At 38.7% G+C, this 19,881-nt stretch overlaps 1 protein-coding gene across 1 annotated transcript; it reads left to right on the forward strand.

The window, feature by feature from the left end:
• Positions 1–852: 852 nt before the first annotated feature.
• On the forward strand, positions 853–19,197 carry LOC102230003 (protocadherin-17-like). The gene is made up of 4 exons (XM_005799329.2): positions 853–4,530; positions 6,058–6,116; positions 6,556–6,725; positions 17,883–19,197. The coding sequence occupies exons 1-4, from the start codon at positions 2,062–2,064 to the stop codon at positions 18,458–18,460; spliced, it is 3,276 nt and encodes a 1,091-aa protein (XP_005799386.1). The 5' UTR covers positions 853–2,061; the 3' UTR covers positions 18,461–19,197.
• Positions 19,198–19,881: the final 684 nt, after the last annotated feature.

The following is a 19,881-nucleotide window of genomic DNA, read 5'->3' on the forward strand; positions in this document are numbered from 1 at the left end:
TAAAACCTAATGTCTGCACATGCTCTTTATCCAATTTGACTAAGCCTAAGTTATATTGCCAAGCTTAGTCAAAATGATTTTTCTAGATGTGATAATAATAATAATAATAATAATAATAATAATAATAATAATAATAATAATAATAATAATAATAATAATAATAATAATAATAATAATAATAATAATAATAATGTGGTCTGAGAGAGAAATTCAAATGATTGATTGATTTTTGGGGGGGCATGTATAAAAACATGTCCCACTGTATCAACTTGCAACGGTGATTGTTTCCACAAAGTACTGATTTGTTCTGAAAACATGCATGCCGCACTTTTCAGAGATTGATTTGTAAAAAAAAAATTGAAAGCCATGTATCATTTTCATTCCACTGATCAACTACTTTATTTTTGTTTATGAAACATAACTTATATTTTAGTTTGTGGTTGTTAACGTGACAATATACGAAAAGTTTAAAGTATATGCTGTAGGGTATGCTGCTGTATATATTTAATAAATAATATGAATTGACTTCTGCATACTTTGGAAAGGATGAAGAAGGGGCCACTTAAAAGAAGATGATAGTGATACTGTGGTGACCGGTGGCAACAAGTGACCCCCCCCCCCCCCAACCTCCCCCCTCCCTGCCCTACCGAACAAAATTTCTGACCTGGGGCCACATATAGCAACGGACCGTCTCTGTCCCCACTTGTCAAGTTCTTTCTACTCCTGCTACGGCACATTTCAAGAAACCTTTCTCCAATCCCCTCTGGTTCACATCGACACGTATTAGGAGCAACATCCTCCAGCACGTTTCCTCCCTGTGATGCTGCTGTTCGCTGCGCGCACATCAGTAAATGAATCACGTAGCACTAGAACAGCCCTTCTTCATGCGATCTTGCCAGACCCTATCGGAGAAACCCCCCTCAAGGCAAAGATCTGTCACTGCTCACTCATTCGCTGGAAGACGATCAGAAAGTATGTTAAATGCGCCCAGAAACACACGGGAGTGCGTTGCGAGGGCTTCGAGAGGCTTCCGGTCAGATCGGCTCAACACAGTGAGGGGAGCGGGTTTCAACAGTTGACGCGGAGAGGAGAGAAACCTGTGAGCGCAGGAGAAGCGATTAATTTTGATTATCTGAAATCTTCCAGCACCTCTGTGTGGCTCATTTTTTCCTCCCTCTCGTTTTACGGGTCAGTGCTGAAGGGAATTGTCTGGAATGAAGGATGGAAGAGCACCGGGTCCAATTGGACTGGATTATGGGATTACTGGACTGATTATAGGACAATCATCGGGCAAAAGTCGCAGACGCTCTTGAGCACAAAAGGTTGGAACTGGAGTATTTCTCCGCTCTGCATCCTGCTTGTTTTATTTTATTCCACTTTGTGAGCAGACTGTGTATGGGCGACGCGGACCGAACGCGTATGTGCAACAGTGTGCCGCACAGGAGAAAGGGGGAAAGTAACATGCGATGTGAATGGCAAATGCTGCATTTTGAATGGCCATGTCAGTGTTTCGCAGTAGCCTAGGTGTAGATGTCGCATGAGGGCAATGCGCTTTTGCGAGCCGCGCTCTAACCTTCAACCACGAGATTTAAACGCTTTAACCTTGGATGCGGTTGGGAATATGAATACTTTATAGTCATCGATTATTCATCAAGTCCCCCTACACACACATACACACACACGCGCACGCACGCACACACACTCACACACATTACGTTTCGGGGGGGAAAAAACAAAGAGAAACAAAGCATCTCTCTTGTAGTGGTGCCGAATTTGATATTTAATTCATACATCAGGTGTCGTCGAGCGGTCATCTTTGTTTACAGAAAGAGTTCATCCCAGCTACACCGCATCCAAAAAAAGGTCAAGATCCAAATTAAAAAAAGGGAGAGCACGGTTCAGAGATCGGTTTAATACCTAATTAGTGTGAGATCAGCGTGAAACCCGTGCCCGGTGCGGGTTAGAGCACTAGGTTTTTTCTCTTTTTTTCTCCTAATCAACAGGTTGAAAGTCAACCAGTTTTTTTTCAGTCTACCACTGCTGCATATCCACTTAGAAGGGATGCGTCTCTCTGCACCCGTTTTCCTTTTGCTGTGGGTGAAAGCACTCACGTTAAAAAACCTCAATTATTCCGTCCCGGAGGAGCAGGGACCTGGAACTGTTATAGGCAATATAGCAAAAGACGGCGGATATGGGACTGTAGAGAGAGGGAAGAAATCCAACTTCAGGGTGCTGGAGAATTCAGCCCCGCATCTGGCGGATGTTGACCCCGAGAGTGGACTAATCTTCACCAAACAAAGGATTGACAGAGAGACGCTATGTAGGCGCAACCCCAAGTGCCAGCTCTCTATGGAGGTGTTCGCCAATGACAAGGAAATTTGCATGATCAAGATTGATATACAGGACATCAATGACAACTCCCCCAGTTTCCCTTCAGATCATGTGAATATTGATATCTCTGAGAATGCAGCTGCTGGGACACGCTTCCCCCTCACTATTGCACATGACTCAGATTCTGGGGAAAATGGGATAAAGACCTATCAGGTTACAAGAGATGACTACAATACCTTTTCTTTGGATTTAAAAGTGAGGGGTGATGGGACTATATACCCAGAACTGGTGGTTCAGAGACCCCTCGATAGGGAGGATCAGAGTCATCACACTCTTCTTCTTACTGCAATCGATGGTGGGGAGTATCCGAGATCGGGCTCCATGCAAATCAACGTCAGAGTGACTGATTCAAATGACAATAGCCCTGTTTTTGAAAAATCTTCCTATGTGCTAGAGATTCCTGAGAATTCTCCCCCTGGAAAAATACTTATAGATCTGAACGCCACTGACCAGGATGAGGGAAGCAACGGGCAGGTGGTCTATTCCTTCACTGGATATGCATCTGAGCGAATACAAGATTTGTTCTCAATAGACCCAAACACTGGCGTCATTAAGGTCCAGGGAGAGATTGACTTTGAGGAGAATCCAATCATAGAGTTTGATGTGCAGGCAAAGGATCTGGGGCCCAATCCGATACCAGGACATTGTAAAATTACTGTGAAAGTACTTGACAAAAATGATAACCTGCCAATAATAAGTTTTGTCTCTGTTCGGCAGGGAGCAATCAGTGAAGCAGCTCCTCCAGAGTCTGTCATAGCACTGGTCAGAGTGACTGATAAAGACTCAGGGCGTAATGGCCAGCTCCAGTGCCGGGTTCTGGGAAATGTCCCCTTCAGACTTCAGGAAAACAATGATAATTTCTACACTCTCCTTACAGACAGACCTCTGGACAGAGAAACGAAAGATGAATATAATGTCACAATTGTTGCAAGAGACAACGGGAACCCATCTTTGAACAACACCAGGTCATTCACTGTGAAAATCTTAGATGAGAACGACAATGCGCCACGCTTCACAAAGACACTCTACTTGCTGCAGGTGCCTGAGAACAACATCCCGGGAGAGTACTTGGGCTCTGTCGTGGCACATGATCCAGATGTAGGTCGTAATGGAACTGTTTCATACTCCATACTGCCATCCCACATTGGAGATGTATCAGTCTACACATACGTGTCTGTTAATCCCACAAACGGAGCAATCTATGCCTCTCGCTCCTTCAACTATGAGCAGACAAAATCCTTTGAGTTCAAGGTTCAAGCAAAAGACAGCGGCTCTCCTCACATGGAGAGCACTTCTACAGTCAGGGTCAATGTCCTTGATGTGAATGACAATCTTCCAGTTATTATTTTACCCCTGCTGCAGAATGATACGGCTGAGATTCCAGTACCTAGAAACGTGGGAATTGGGTACATTATTGCTACAGTAAAAGCAGTGGACCATGACCATGGAGAAAGTGGGCACTTAACCTATGAGATCACAGAGGGAAACGATGACCACCTGTTTGAGATAGACCCAGTGGGAGGAGAGGTCAGAACTGCCCATGCTCTCTGGGAGGAGATTGCCCCAGTGGTTGAGCTGGTGGTGAGAGTAACTGACCATGGCAAACCTCCCTTATCTGCTGTGGCTAAGCTGATCATTAAGGCAAATACGGAAACTACGACAGGAGGGGGTTCCAGCGCGAGTGGGGAACAGCAGCACTGGGACGTGTCCCTGCCCCTCATAGTTACCCTCTGCATTATCTCTGTCATGCTCCTGGCCGTCATGACTGCCATCGCTGTCAAGTCCAAGCATCAAGATAAGGATGCTGGGAATTATAACTGCCGCATGGCTGAATACTCCAATCCTCCGGTGGGGAAGGGAAAAAAGAAAAGGATCAACAAGAGTGACATCATGTTGGTGCAGAGTGAGATGGAGGAGAGGGATTCTGCGAGCCGGATGAATGTTGTCAGCAGCCCATCCTTGATCACTTCACCCATATGCTTCGACTACCAGAGCCCGCTGCCGCTCACACTACCCAGGTCAGAGGTCATGTACCTGAAAACCACCCCAAACAGCCTCACTGTGCCCAGGTCGGGGTGCCACTCCAGTTTTGCTGGGCTAAACACAGAAACTCAAGCGAATAGGATGTCAGTGATACAGGTAAGAAGGATTCTTAATTTTATTCATTTACTATTACTCTCTTATCTGCACCTACTGCTTTGCCTTACAAACTGGACAAAAGTGTATGAAAAGGAGAAAACTGGCACACAGAGCAGATATCATTACATTGATTTTCCTTCTTTTCTCTGTTTTGAGACTTAACTTATACTCTCCGCATGCAAAGCATGATATGGCAACCTCCTGTTGAACCGTAATCATGCATTTTAAAAGGCTTTGTACAAAAGGAAGGTTTTTCTTTTTCTCTTTCTCTTTCTGTATTTGAAAATCATTTTCAAATTGCTCCATTTTAAGTCTTTTCCTGCAGAATGGCACAGTTGGTCTCCGTAATTTGAGAGTCCTCGCGGTTAGACATGCAAACAGTGTGAGTCTTGAGCAAGGCCGCTGCAACCCTGCCAGAATCGCTGCTGTAGAGAGCGAAAACAAAAACTAGCCTGAAATGTGGGATTGGACAGGTGTTTGAGCAGCTTGTCCGATCACATTACCAAACCGATGTGTAGCAGACAGAGAGAGATGCACACAGCATAACCTTACAATCACATTTTTTGCCCCCCTTGGAAATGTGGGCCAGATCCACCCATCCACATCCAGGATTGGCACAGTGGTGCCATTAATAGGTTCCAGCCTTGCCTTGTAGAGATGGCAGGGTTTGAACACCCGAGCCAGCTAACATGCTAATTTGACAGCATGGGCTTGTAGGGCTTTTTAGCACTGCAGAATTATCTGATGTAAACGATGTAAATATTCAGGACAGTCTCATTCGGAGATTATAACACAGATGACAAGGCTTGGCACTGTCACCAGTCACTAGGGTATGTGGGTGTGATCAACACAAACACACTACTTTGAGAAGAGAGGGGGAAGGCTCCTGATGACAGTGGCAAATGCTGAACTCTTTGCCTTGTCAAGGAAAATACATGGTCACAATGGAAATTTGCTATTCCTCAGCAATTCTCCCTGGCTTGTTTTTGAGTTTGTTTAGTGATATCATCATGGATTTCTTGAAAAATTATAGAAAAATGTTAAATTGTATTTTTAGTGACAGCAACAAGGGAGGCCTAGAGGACAAAATTATAAATCTGCTGCCACCCCCAGTGAAGTAATCTTATTTTACATTAATTTTTTGGAGTATTTCAACAGAGCATGCATCTTGCAGTTCACTGACAAAATTCAGTAATTTGGAGTATTTATTTATTTACTAAACTTTGTCATTTGTTTTTGGTTTGTTATATCATTCCTGTCATCCTTGCCCTCTGTGGCATGTATAGCAAAATTATTGTAAAACTCTTGATTTTATGTGCCCCAGCCAAGGATTGTCAAAAATGAATAGGCAAATAAGTACAAAGATATAATAAAAATAATATATTTGCAATGGCCACCACATGGACACTCTTTTCAAACTTATGCCCCTGGTTGATTTATGCTACGGTATTTTGTGTGTGTGTGCTTATTGTTAAAAAAAATCCTAAATGTTGAATGCACATTAACATTTTCCCTGTTCCCTTCCAGACTGAAAATTTCTCATCAGAGCCCAATTATTCTGGCAGCAGGCAGCCATTTGTTCAAAGGTAAGAAAAATATTCACAGGGGTTCCACAAGTGTGGAATTTAAGTATGTTTCAGATCTGTCTAAGTTCAAAAAATGTTTGAAAAAAAATTGATGTTTCCGTATGTATCGTATTTCCAACTTTATGCTCTTTCACGTTTTCTAAAAGTTGTGTCCATCCATCCATCCACCCATCCATCCATATTCCTTACAGGTTTCATATGTAAAGCCAGAAATGTCCATTGCGAATTTTACATTTATGCTTTAAAAATAGATGAGTAAAAAAACATAGAACTCTGTCAATTTCAGTCCAGAAAAGCATAACATTTCCACATGAAAATATGTGGAAACGGTGTACTGCTATGCTCCCAGACTCTACCTATCAGAGTGTGTTGATACTCACTTACAAGTTATGACAACTTATGCTTAATTTTGCTCCTCTCTGTCTGTTCCATTCTGCAGCTCAACATTTAAGGATGCAGAACGAGCAAGTCTCAGAGACAGTGGCCATGGTGATAGTGACCAGGCTGATAGTGACCAGGATACTAATAAAGGCTCACACTGCGACACATCTGCCAGGGAGGCCCTCAAGATGAAAGCGGCAGCAGTTAATGGCCAGCCTTTTGAGAAGGGTGAGTGGACATCATCAAGATGCCTAACTGACTCTTGTAGCAGACATTGTTTGTACTTAATGCAACAAGAACCTTCAGTTTTGCTGGTGTTTAACTAGAGCTCTACAACTGCTTCAGGGTGTAGAAGCCAGTGCAAAAAGACATCCTCCCTCAACATTATTGGAAGCTGTAGGTGCAGCAGGATACTTTGTTCCAGTTTACATTGCAGACAGCCTGAGATATGTCTCAAAAATGACACGAAGGCACCGGAGTGAAAGGTAGATAGAGAGTTTAAAGGGATGAAAGAGTCTTGAACGTAGAATTTTTCATACGTCTTCAGTCTGATTTAACCATCAAAGTACTTGCACAGAAAACTGTACCTCTGTCTGTGTCTCTTTTCTTTTATATCATGTCATTTTTGTGAAAGTAGATTTGTTGCATGCATGTCTCAGAAAGCATGACAGACACTTGCAAAGCAAAATGACAGATACATCGAGTGCAACTTGACAGATTGTTTGCACCTTTTGCTTGGATAGATTTCCTCAGTTATTAGTTTTGCTGTGGTTTTGAGAGAGGGCGCTCGCTTTATGACTGAAAATAGAATTGTTAAATTTTATTTTGCAAATCCAAAATGATCCAGACTGCCAGGAGGATAATCTCAGATGACTGTCAGGCTCATGGCAACCTGGCTGACCTGGAAGAGACTGATATATTTAGCTTTTGCGGATATAAACTCGAAAACATGAAAGCAAACGCTCGCTGGTGAGATAAAAGATAATGGGTGGGGGACTTGAAGTGAAGTGGCGATGTTTTTCATTTCCTCGTCCGCTCCTCGGAGGAGGAACGGCTGTGGTCATCATGTCCCTATGCAGCACTTTCCACACCATTTACATTGCTATGAACTGTTTGTTTGCAGCATGCTCAGGAGGGCAGAGATGGAGGCGCTCTAGTGGCTGGCAGAGGAGATGTGTGAATCTCTCCCTGTCTGTCTCACTTTTATGTATGTGTGATCTGGTGGTTGCGTGTGTTCTGAGAGGAATTATGGCAGACCAAACTTAACTCCGTGGGAGGTGTAAATTCAATCACTTCACTTTCCACCCCCCAACCCCCCAATTTGATTCAGCCGAAGTTCTGATGCCAGTCATATGGAGATATATCAAAAGAGACGTTTCGTACATATGAAACTAGTGCAGCGCTGATGCTGCTTGACTGCAGTGGCAGTTCATTTATAGACCTGGGTTTGTAAGATAAGAGAAATCCAATCAAGTAGGGAAATGCTTTTAATATCAGTATGTTTGCTAATGTCTTTCCCGTTCCTAAGTGAGAGATGTAGTTAGAAAGAAAACCAATGATTAGATTAAATTAGGTTTTTCTTTGATAGGGCTGGTCAGCTGAGCATTAAACAGATAGTTGGACATTTTTGAAGTGAAGCATTATGCAGTTGAAATGCACCAAAAAAAGGGACTGATGACCAGAATTGGCCGATTTTCTTCTTATGAGGAGATCATTGCCTCATTACTTCAACTTTCCAACCCATCAGTTTTGAGATGGAAATATTGTTGCAGCAATTATTATTGTTACTGTAATTATTATTGTAATAACATTACTTGTAATATCATAATTGCAAATTATTTGGCAGTATATGCAATCTTAGGTGTAATGGACTGCATTGTATTTTTTTAATGCATTTGATCAGCTGTATGGAATTTGACTGATCCTAATTCAAACAACTCATATATATTTTTAGCAGCTGTTATGCTAACGGTCGCTAAGCTGATGCAAACATAATAGAAAAGTCATATAAATGTTGATTAATTGTCTTGAAAATACCATCATTGCAGTTTTCAGCCATAGCATATTGTTCGATTTTAGAATGCACCATAAATGCTACCCGGTTTTATTGATTACACCCTTCAGTGTAGAAGTTGTTACTGTAGAAAGATAACTTTTTTTTTCTATCAAGGCATGTTGGTGGTTCAATCTGCCACAACAGAGAGATGAACTTCCTGCATTGCTCTGTTTTATCCTTTCTCTCTCAAAAATGGATTGGAAAATGCTGTCAGCCCTATTTGTTTTCTTCTAGTGTTGTAAAAATAAAAAAGCAAAAATAAAAAACAAAGTACTGCATTGCTACAGTTTTTGACCATACATTCAACTGTATTAATTTACAAGATGAATAATTAGATAAATAATTGAATATTTGTATTGGTCTCAATGTTTAAAAAAAGTTCTAGATTCGGTATCGGTCACTATGTGTACGGTACTATCCATAACAGTAGCTCTACTCAGTCAAATTCTATGCTTTTTTAAAATTTATTTTACATTATATTTAGAATTTCTAATTGCACTTTCTTAACCATTTGAAAGGCTTGTTGCAGTTTATTTTGTACATGTTTGAGCAAGGTAGTCAACCTATTGTTTTTGTCAGTTTCAGTTTCTTTATTATTTATTTTACATTGGCTGTTTTACCCACAATTGCACTGACTATTGAACAGATTTAGTGTGATGTAAGTAGGTAAAATGGCTTGTCTTAACTTTACAAACAAGACATTGTTAATACAAACTTTTCTGTCATTAATTATTTATGATTGTAATTTTACAGATTGTACATGAAATGTTGAGAGAAGTTGCACCAAACCACTCCTATTTTAGTCAAAGCCAAAATGATATGGTTGTAATTTTCTTTTTCAATAGCAGAGGTTAAAAGTAAAATCTAAAAATAAACATAGATAATGAAGTAACTGTAGTTCAATCTGAAGAGACTCAGACGGAGAAAAGAAGACAATTAGAAGAGTTTATTGACATACAGAAATTAAAGTCTTTGGCGCTCGTGCCCCGGCTGGAGATGTCGATTATCGCAACGTTTGCGATAAGCTTCAGATGAGCATTCCCGATGCTGATAGGAACGTTACCCCCCCCCCCCCCCCCCCCCCCCCCCCCCCCCCCGGTGCCCGGCACTGGTGGGGGAGATTTAAAAAGGGTACTGGCCTCAGGACCGGGCGAGTGGAGGAGAAGGGATGGTGGTGGGTTGAGCTCAGCAGAGAGCGAAGGACACCATGAATGAAGGTCCTTATCAGCTGGGATTTGGTAGGTGATTGGACGTGATGTGGCTTGGTCCAGCGTTGATAGGTCGTTGACGGTAAGCGGGACGCTCCAATTAGAAGGTCCCGGTGGGGATAGAAAGAGTCTTCCAGTTTGAATTTGCGCCTAGGCTTCATTTTAATTAGCATTTCCACTGCTGCTGTACAGTGTTTCTTTCTCTTCAAAAGTCCACAGATTTCTGCTCCGTTTTTATTATTGTAATGATTTGAAATAAGTTCAACTGCTTTAAATATCTGGACAAAACATAAAGTAAACATTCCTCTTCAATTTGGGGTTTGTAGGACAGTAGAGTCGCACATATTGTAAATTATGGCTGTCAGGAATGACTCTCTTCAACTGGCGAAGTAATCGGCGCAGCTGAGCAGAGCAGAGACACATATAGGGTAAATCTGGGGTAGGATGCTCACTCTGCAGAAACAGCTCAGTTCACTAATAGTTGTCTTCTGTACGACACATGTATTAATATTTATATATTTGAAACATTTGTTTATGTATTATTTAAAACAGGAGAATTTATACAGTGTTTTATTTAAATGTGCTACTATTTTTTAGAAATGTTAAGTTTCTATGTAAAATCAATCAAAAAGCTTCAGCCTAATAAGCCAATAATGACATCAGTATCAACTCCAATAATGATACTAAACTGGATCACTGCTACCTGTAACTTTAACCATGTTGTCTTTGTTGTAAAATAGGGTTAAATCAGGTCTAACTTTAGTTGGTTTAGTTGTGTAAAAGCAAGAGCTTTCTCTCTCAGTCAAACATATTGTAATATAGTTTATCTTTCTAGTGTGAAAAGTTAATGACTATTCACCATAGAAATGTTACTTAAGACTTATGTTTATGTGAACTTAGTAAATGAGTTATTGAACAATTTAACACATCAGAGTGAATTACAGATCACAGAATTAAAAAAGGCTTTAGTGTAATCTGTCTTTCAAAGGAGCCAAGTAGATGTGCTGCATCTTTTTATTTGCCTTTTATTTTATTTGTAGAAATACTTCTTTCTTATAACTTTACCCTCCCATAATCTCATTATATTTTTCAATGATTTAGAGAGAAAGAAACCGCTCAGTGACATGTTTTCTTTTACAATAATTTTTTTTTTTAAGTTTATCTATAAGTTTTTGTTTATGATGGAGAAATTAGTATTGGCTAAATTCAGTATCAGCAAGTCAGAAACAAAATTGAGTGATGGAAATTGGCCTAAAAATGTCTGATCGGTGCATCTCTAGAAGTAGTTTCCTTACTTGTTGTCAAACCATGTCATATCACACAAATCACAGAAAAGTAAATAAATCTTCAAAATCAGTGGACAACTAATATGTAAGTATAACTGATAACTTCAAAGACATCACTTTGAAATTTCAAACTATCCCTTTAAATGGTGTCAGTGTCTGCAAGACAGCAAGATGGAAGATCCACATTATGCATTTTTCCCACAGAATTGATCATACAAAACATCACCTACCTACACACTGGCTCACTATCTTACCCACAAATACAGGTGCATTTATTGAACAACAAAGCTACTATTTTTGCAGATTTAGACAAGATAACGCTATTATCCAAAATGGAGATTTTTTTTGTTCCAAATGCACCAACACAAAAGCTGGTAGGTTAAGTAGCGTTGCTTTTATGTCTTTACCTTTTACCATCCCTCTAGTCTCCTGGCTGCTTTGATACAGGTAATATATGCACCTGTGCAGCTTCCACTATCATGCACTCTGAATATTTATTCACTCTCGCAGACACCAGATGCACAGTGGGTATGTTGCTAGGCTTTCTCTGATTCTATTTATAATAGGCAAGCAAGTTTCTTTTGTTTTTGTGAACCTGTCTTTTTGTTTTGTTTACAGTTATGTGTAATATCACAGCTATTTGTCATTTATTTTTGTAGTGATATGGCTAGATGAGATCACAGACCCATTGTAATGCTATGGCTTCCTTAGAGGCGTTGTGACTTAACATGAAAGAGAAATATGAAGCTAATTATGGGCTAAACAAATGAAAGGATTCCAATTTTACTTTTGAATAGTTTAGCATCATTATCATAGTTTATTTTTGACAGTGCTTTACAAAGTGCAAGTATGTTATCCGTTTTAAATAATAGTTAATAAAGAATGTTATGTGAACTGCTACTAATATTGAGTACGTTTTAGGTAAAAATGCCGCACTGTGAATACTTCTGCTTATGCAGCGAGGCATATGACTACAAAAATTGAATGCTCTTCACTCTGTTGTTGCTTTACCTTCAGAGCTTATGCATCCCTTTGCATCAGCATCATCTGCAGGCTCCTCTGCAGATAGGTAGCATAGAAATTAATTCAGTATCTGCCTACTTCTCTCTGCTCCTTTCTTATTAGGTTTGCTTCGTATAGCATTGCTTAAGGAATAGCAGTCTTCACTTTGCAAATAAGAAAAGGATTGAAAACCCAAATGAACACAGAGTAATGCATTGGATCTGTTCTGTGTTTCTTGTCAAATAATTTCAGTTAGCTCTCCTAGTAAAAGTAAATGTATAATGAAATTAAGGTTTTAATTAATAGCAATATTGTTGGCATAGCTTATTTTAAATCAGAATAAAATATGAGCACAAATAATTTGCAACATCAAAGAAAAAGTTTTCTCTACACAGAGAAAAATTAGATTTGTTTAGCAGATCTAAGAGTAAAGATGACTTGAAAGATTTAAGTTTAGCTTAATTATAAATAGCTCCCCTCGGTAAACAGCCAACAGTGCTAATAGGAGAGTACAAGCTTTGTGGTTTTGGGGTTTATCTCTTCTGAAAGATAGCATACATTTTTAGTATTTGAACTATGGTTCTTAAGCCTCAAGATTTATATATTAACTTTACTTTTTAGATTTAACTGCTAACTGCCTACAACTTTTCAATTACTAAGTTTTCCCATCTGTTATACATACTCCAACTAAATATCTGTTTCCTTTAACTGAAAAGATGCTTATCAAAAGTAAATCATAGTATTACAAATAACTTGAAATTAGCATTGGAAAACTCAAGAAAACGTTTGTTGTTGGGTTTATACTTCTTGTTGGTGAATGAATGTAATTTTATAATATTTAATAAATGATATCCCTACATATAGAACCAGTGAAGCAGATTTTCTAATCATGTTTCTTTTTATATACCTATGTTGATTTAAAAAAAAATCACCCTGGTTTTGATCCAAGTCATTAAATATTAGGGATTTTTAGATAGAGCCCAACTCAATAAAGTTACTACATTAATGAAGTCAGTGCATAAATTGAAGTATGTGTTTAAATTTTGTTCCAACTAAAGGTACTGCTGGTCAGCAAACATAAAACTTCTTAGAAAACTAATTTCTAAGCACTTAGAAATATATATATTTTTTGGTTTTTTAGGAAAAGGACAGTCTGAGGAAAAGTTGTCTAAATTTCTTCCAAACAAAAAACCTTGATATAGTTGTATCTAACTCAAAATATATTACTATAGTCATACTTTAAAAACCATCCAAATAAAAAACATGTAGAACGAACAAAATGTAATCATCTTTTCCACCAACATTTAAAATCATTAAGAGCTCAGATGCTAAATTAACAACACAATTTAGCTTTGTCCGGTGTAGCATAATTAACAGTTTCATCGCACCCTGTGGCTATGTGTGGGTGCGCTTGTGTAGGTGTTAATACACTTGAGCCACAGAATGTGATAGTTGTGGCATGTACTTTGGAAAAGAGCTTGTTTGATACAATGGTGCTCATTTCCACAACTCTCAGGACTTCTGGCATACATGTTCTCTTGGTTTTGTTTGTCCTTCAGCAAAACTTGTGGAGGCTGTTGTATGATAAAAGCTATACTATCGCCTTCAAAAGGAGGATCATCCCACATTTCCCCCCCCATCATGTGAAGCTTTCTCTTGTTCAAGGCTCATCCTCATCAGAGCCAGGTTTCAAAATGAAATCAAGTGCCTCATTTAGTCAGCCACTTGCTTGAGGGACTTTGATAATACAAAATGGTATGTGAGCAAGACAAAAAAGGAGCTGATCAAAGTGACATTAAACCATGAATAAAATATTGTAGTTATTTATATTAAATGTATTTGAAGAAAGAAGATTAATGGATAGCAAAGTGTAACAAATGTTACAATTTATTCCACAGTTTGTCAATAATTGATTCTTGTATGGCAATCTATCAACATTAAAAATAAGCTAAGCACTAATTTTGTGTTTTCTTTCATTTTGGAAAGAAAATCCCATGCTTGACCAAAGTCTAACAAATTTGTTGATTTCTGCTTAAAATTATGTTTGTGGTTCCTGCAGTGTTGCAGAAACCACAGCCAAGAAAACACATTTATTAGAGTAAACTTAGACCAGTCGACAGAACAAGAGGAGGATGAAATTGCTGTTTCATTTTCATGTATAACAAATGAAGGAAAACTATTATTTTCCACCGACTTACAAGACATTTTTGACATTTTGCTTCATGCCCTTACATGCAAAACACCTCAGTGCATTATTGTCAAATTAATTTTGATAGCTGAACAAAATGGTCACAGAAAAGGGGAAGAAAAATGACAACACTCTCTACACCATAACACCATGGAAATTGGCTTTTTTGTATGTGTTGCTCTCTGTCTGCTTATTTAATGCCTCTAGGATTAGGTGACGTGTGAAACTTACAAAAGGGAGTTATGGTACAAGCATATAATCTCAACATTTTCTCAGTTTTTTTTACAGTGAATAATACAGTATATCTATATGTTATTGGGATTGGCAGCATTTGGTAATCAAGTAAGCACTTCTACAGTCATAGGTTAACTGTGCATTATTTGAATCACAAATATGTTGATGCTGTAAAAAGTTTATTTATTTATTAGTTTATCTGAACAAATGAAATCCTGTAATTTAAGAATGCTTTGCATATATCACCTTTCATATTTATTGGCAGATAGTAAGGATCTGTAAATTAAAATAAATTTATCTTTTATACTAGTTGCATAATTTGACATTTAAAAAATCAGACCCTATTGAGTTTATTAAATGAAAGAACAACAAAAACACACTCTGCCACTAACAGGTGGTTGAGCATTTTGTATTTTTAAAAAACTCTTTTTTCACAAATAAGTATATGTTTTATGTATATTATATATGCATATAAAATAGTTTAGTTTTTAAACTTACGGTATTTTAAGTTTAGCAATTATTTTCTGAAATTGGGTAGATAGAAATTCATTAATTAAACTTCATAAAACCCTGCACTAAAAGGTAAAATAAAAGAATTCTGCACAATTCTTTGATTTCAAAACAATTTGGAAATGGTGAAGGCACAAACTAATGACTGTGTGTGGCATTAAATTATTTTCAAAATCATATTTTGATGCGATACCTTTTCATTGTGGCAACATGCCCAGGGTGTGGGCTACTCTTTCTCTTGCCAAATGTCAGCTGGGATTGGCTCCAATGCCGCCCCGCAGCAACTGCATCCCCAGAAAGAGGGTACAACAGATGAATGGAAAATTATTTTCCTTCTTCTAAATTTGATGTTTTATTTTACTTAAGATAGCTCTCAAACTACTTGACAGCAGGATGTACAAAAAATAACCAGCAATTAGAAATAAAAGCTGTTGGACAAAAGAATAATCTGACTGGTAAACAAAAGACAAGGAATTAAGTTCCTGCAAATATTCTGGATCCACCAAGGCTGCAGACAGAAAAGGCTGATATTTAGAGACCATAAAAATACAATTGAGACCATCTGGTGTATAAAAGAACGAGTGACAGGATTGATTCTGTGTGCCTGATTGGGTTTTCTCTGCCTTTGTACTGACATGTATGTACTGACCTGTGAGTGTCTGTGTGGTCATTCATAACCGCTCATAGTTGAGTGGAAAAAGCTGTTCACTCTTCATCCTCAATGAACATCCTCTTGACTGCACAACAGAGGACTCATGAGCAACCCTCTTCGTTCCAGCCAATAGGACATGATGCTGCTGGATAACAGATCTTTATATAAAATTTTTGTTTCATGTTTGTTGTTTTTGTGTGGGTGTGTGTGTTTGTTGAAATGACGTTAAAAGAATCACTTTTGAATGTGTTCCAGAATTCATTTTGCTAATAGTTACACAGTATGCACATACTGCAGATGTTGCGATCTGTTTTGTTGTCCCTGATGTGATCAGAGTGAGTTACGAATAGGCATTTGCTGAGTCCCAGTTCAAAACTTCATTAAAAACTCTTAAAACTCAGCAGCTTTAGTGAGCAATAGTATATTTCATCGTTATCACATTAGTATTGTGATTGCATTTAACTTAATCCACTCACTCACTGCAGTCTCTTTTATTCGTTTTTCTGAACAGTGACAAGTATTTTGTCTCAACTAAAGATTCTGCAGGACAGTCTTATGTTTCTAAAGATGTATTAGACTTCACACATGCAACACCAGTTCTAAATGTACTCCCATCTTACTCATGCCAATGAGGTTTTCATGCAGTGTAGATTAACAGCATCATGCTTATTCTGTTTTGATATGACTCATTGATATTTCAGTTTGTAACAGATTTCACGGTAGCTACAAATAATCTCGTTCACACAAAAATGGCGAAAAAGTTGTACTTCTGCTATGATAGTTCAGAACTGAAGAAGTAAACAGACATTTATGTAAAATTAATCCGTCACGTCGGCCTTCGTTATTTTGGCTCTGAATCCTGTCATCTGGTCTGTCGGTGTCAGTGCTCATAAGCAACATGTTCTGCATTGATGCAAAATTGTTCAAAGTGCTGCAGTGCACGCAACCAAGGTCTCATTCAGGCTGCTATTTGCAAGATTTACAAAATAAGCCAGGGATGTGGTCTCTTCCATTACTGTTCAAAAATGTTTCTTCTACACTTAAATTACTCATCATATACATTTTAGTTGTGGCTGGCAAATGACCTTTAGGTTCAGTGTGTGCTGGAGTGTGTGCATTAATTTCACCAGTCAAAATGGTAAATGGACTGAACTCGTATAGCAATAATTTTATTGATTAAACACCAAAGAAAATGAATCTTCAAAGTGATAACTCCAAAAGCAATATAAGTGGTTCTGTTGGAGTTTGTAAACAAAAATGAAATACCTTCATTTTTGGAGACAAATCCTGTGGTCTGATGAGACTAAAACTGAAATCTTTGGTCATAATGACCAGTAACACACTCAGAGGAAAAAGGGATGAAGCCTGATCATATGTAGGAGCTAAATTAATTTTAAAATGGCTTAAGGACAACAAAGTCAGTGCTTTGTTGTCACAAAATCTTGACAAAGTTGTGAAGAAAGTGCCAAGGGTTGCAGCCTGCAAACCTCTGTTACACCAGTTCTGTCAGTAATGAGCCAAACTTTCACCAAATGATTGTGAGAAACTTGTGGAAGATTTCTGTCAAGTGGTGAAGTAATGTATGACAACTTCTGATTTAAAAAAAATACATGTGAAATAGAACCTTGGCAAGAACAAGCAAGTTACTGCTTTATGCTGCAAGTGATGAAAAACTCAAAAACTGTTACAAAAAAATTACCATGAGAGACTGGTGGGTGAAACTTGGACGACTGTATGAACATCATGACAAACATATAGCATCCTAACTACTGAGACTGACACTTACTTCCAGTCAGGACCTGCAGGTTAAATTGAAATTACTCTTTCTTTTTAAATCAGTTTTGATGGAAATGTAAATTGAAAACATCTTCTGCACCAGATGATATTTTCCATAAAAACACCTACACAGATTGTTGATAATACCAGGGGGGGAAATGTGTCGTAAGTTGTTCAAATCAGTATTTTCTCTAATTTATCAAAAACAAAAAAATTAAAATATCTTAGAATAGTCTAGCTGTTGCTTTAGACTGCATAATGGGATTTTATTCTGGAAATCACTGTGACACATGCAATATTACATGTCAGCAGCGATGCTGTTAGTTGGAGTTAAGAATAATGTTAGAAATTGTGTTTGTTTGCTGTGTTTTAGCATTGCTGCTCATCCTTCAAAATGTCATCTACATTTTCCTGTGGGTTGTTTATTCATACCGCAGCAGGCTCCAATAACAAATGTTTAACTGTTTTTGCAGAGCAAGACAAATCAGTCCACTGCACCGATGAATGTCGTGCACTGGGACACTCTGACAGATGCTGGATGCCAAAGTTACGGGTAGGAAGCCAAGCAGACAGCGCAGATAATCGCACCAACCTTTTCATCCCTGTGGGAATGGATGCCATGGTAGAGACAGAGATTTATGGCACCATCAGCTGCAGCAGCAGAAAAACCCTCACCACGTTTGGAAAAGAACAGCGGGACAGTACAATCCTCGTGGCCAATGTTAAACCTTACTTAAAATCGCAGCGTGCGCTAAGCCCACCACTCCAAGAGAGTCCATCTGCGTCCAGCAGCCCCACCAAGAGCGGCGCGCCCCCGGACTTGGCCAGCCGAGAGCCCAACGAAGAGAGGGACGGGGGATCAGACATCAGTGCCTATGGCCCTCCAGATGGCCAGTGCTCCCCGCTGCACACTGAGCTGGAGGAGCCCTCCTACCTGACCTGTGAGCTCAGGCCTAAGTCTCTGTCAAGCTGTCTCATTCACAGCTCTGTCATCAGTCAAGAGTATGGGGGGTCGGATTGTGCTCCCGACCAGAGGGACTCTGGCAACTGACAGGTGAGGTGACGGCACTCTCCAGCTCCCTCTCACCTGCCAGGGGTGTGATGATGATGATGATGATGATGATGGTACCCCGAATCGATGACCAGGAGTTGATTTATTTTGACCCACAGAGATGTTCAAACGCATTGTATAACCAAAAACCATCTGCTTTCTATGTTTTATGTTCTGTTTGTTTATTTCTTTTTTACTTTTTTAGTTTGTGACTTGTGTTTAGGTGAAATATGTGTCCTTGACTGGTGTGAAAGTTTTGGGTGGGATATCGGGGTGGTGGGGATCAGTGCTTACCTAACTTCAAACGTTTTCATGGTGTACTGTACATGTCAATTTAGATGTCTGTATTTTACACATTTCCAGCTCCGATTTTGTGAGGCTATTGAACAAACTGCTACTGTTACGCTACGAGTCCTGTCTGCTTTTGTACAGTGAAGCTTTCTGTCTCCATTTAGTGTATAAGGACCATTACTTTGAAAATCACAAAGGAGCCGAAATACATATCAAGTGACGTTACATTCAAAAAAAGTGAAGTGTCTTATGAACTGTTAATGGTGGTGCAACAGGGAATGTCCCTTTTCATAAAAACCATTTAAAGTTCCTATAAAAAACAAACATTTTTTTAAGAATGTATTTGTAATTTTATTGTCGTCCTCTGCAGTTTATGTGGAAATAAGCTGTGCTTTATGTGGGCTACTGTACTCGTTGTGTACTTTATTAAATTTGTATACACTGTGCGAATGAAGGGCAGTTTTTTTTTTTTCACTGGCACAACTTCTGAAGCTGATGCGGTTTATGTGGAAGAACTGGAGTTTTGTCTTTTAAATGTTCTTTTGTGTGTTCATGACAGATAGCACTAGTGACACTGCAATAGGCATGGGCCAGTTACCCAGAAGAAAAAAGAACGCCACCTACAATTCTTACGGTGTAAAAGTACCTTAACTAAGAGACCGTGAAAAGAGAGTGCCACATAGAGCAAAATGACAACTTTGTGTTTCTCCATTACCTGCTGTTGCACTGATGGTCAGCTGGCTAAGTGAGGATTGCTGTTCTTTTTTTTCCCCTTCAAACAAAATAAAAGAATTTGTATGTTTAAAACAATTAGTTTTTACTTTTGAACGCTACTGCTACATTTAGCAGGTGTTTCTTTTATAGTTTTGCTATAATTTTGCTTAAGTCTATGTATCAAAGTAGAAAAAAAAACTAATAAATGGATTTGATATCATCGTTATACCTGTAAAAATCAATCATTAACCTTACCTATATATTGTGTACTTGTGTAATTCAGAGCAACTTCTGGAGAAAGCAACATCATTTTACACGGCTATTTATATATTTAAGAAGGTCGAATAAAACCAGGCACTGTGGGTTAGTTCACCACACAGAATATTAGTTGACACCCTCTGCTAAGAGCTTTTTCT

The sequence above is a fragment of the Xiphophorus maculatus genome, chromosome 7, assembly GCF_002775205.1.
Source record: "Xiphophorus maculatus strain JP 163 A chromosome 7, X_maculatus-5.0-male, whole genome shotgun sequence".
NCBI lineage: Eukaryota > Metazoa > Chordata > Actinopteri > Cyprinodontiformes > Poeciliidae > Xiphophorus > Xiphophorus maculatus.

Excerpts from the sequence above, each read along its gene's own strand:
- LOC102230003 (XM_005799329.2), top strand. The coding sequence starts at position 2,062 with ATGCGTCTCTCTGCACCCGTTTTCCTTTTGCTGTGGGTGAAAGCACTC. Across the intron at positions 6,117-6,555 it reads AGGCAGCCATTTGTTCAAAG|CTCAACATTTAAGGATGCAG; the intron begins GTAAGAAAAATA and ends TCCATTCTGCAG. Across the intron at positions 6,726-17,882 it reads TGGCCAGCCTTTTGAGAAGG|AGCAAGACAAATCAGTCCAC; the intron begins GTGAGTGGACAT and ends CTGTTTTTGCAG.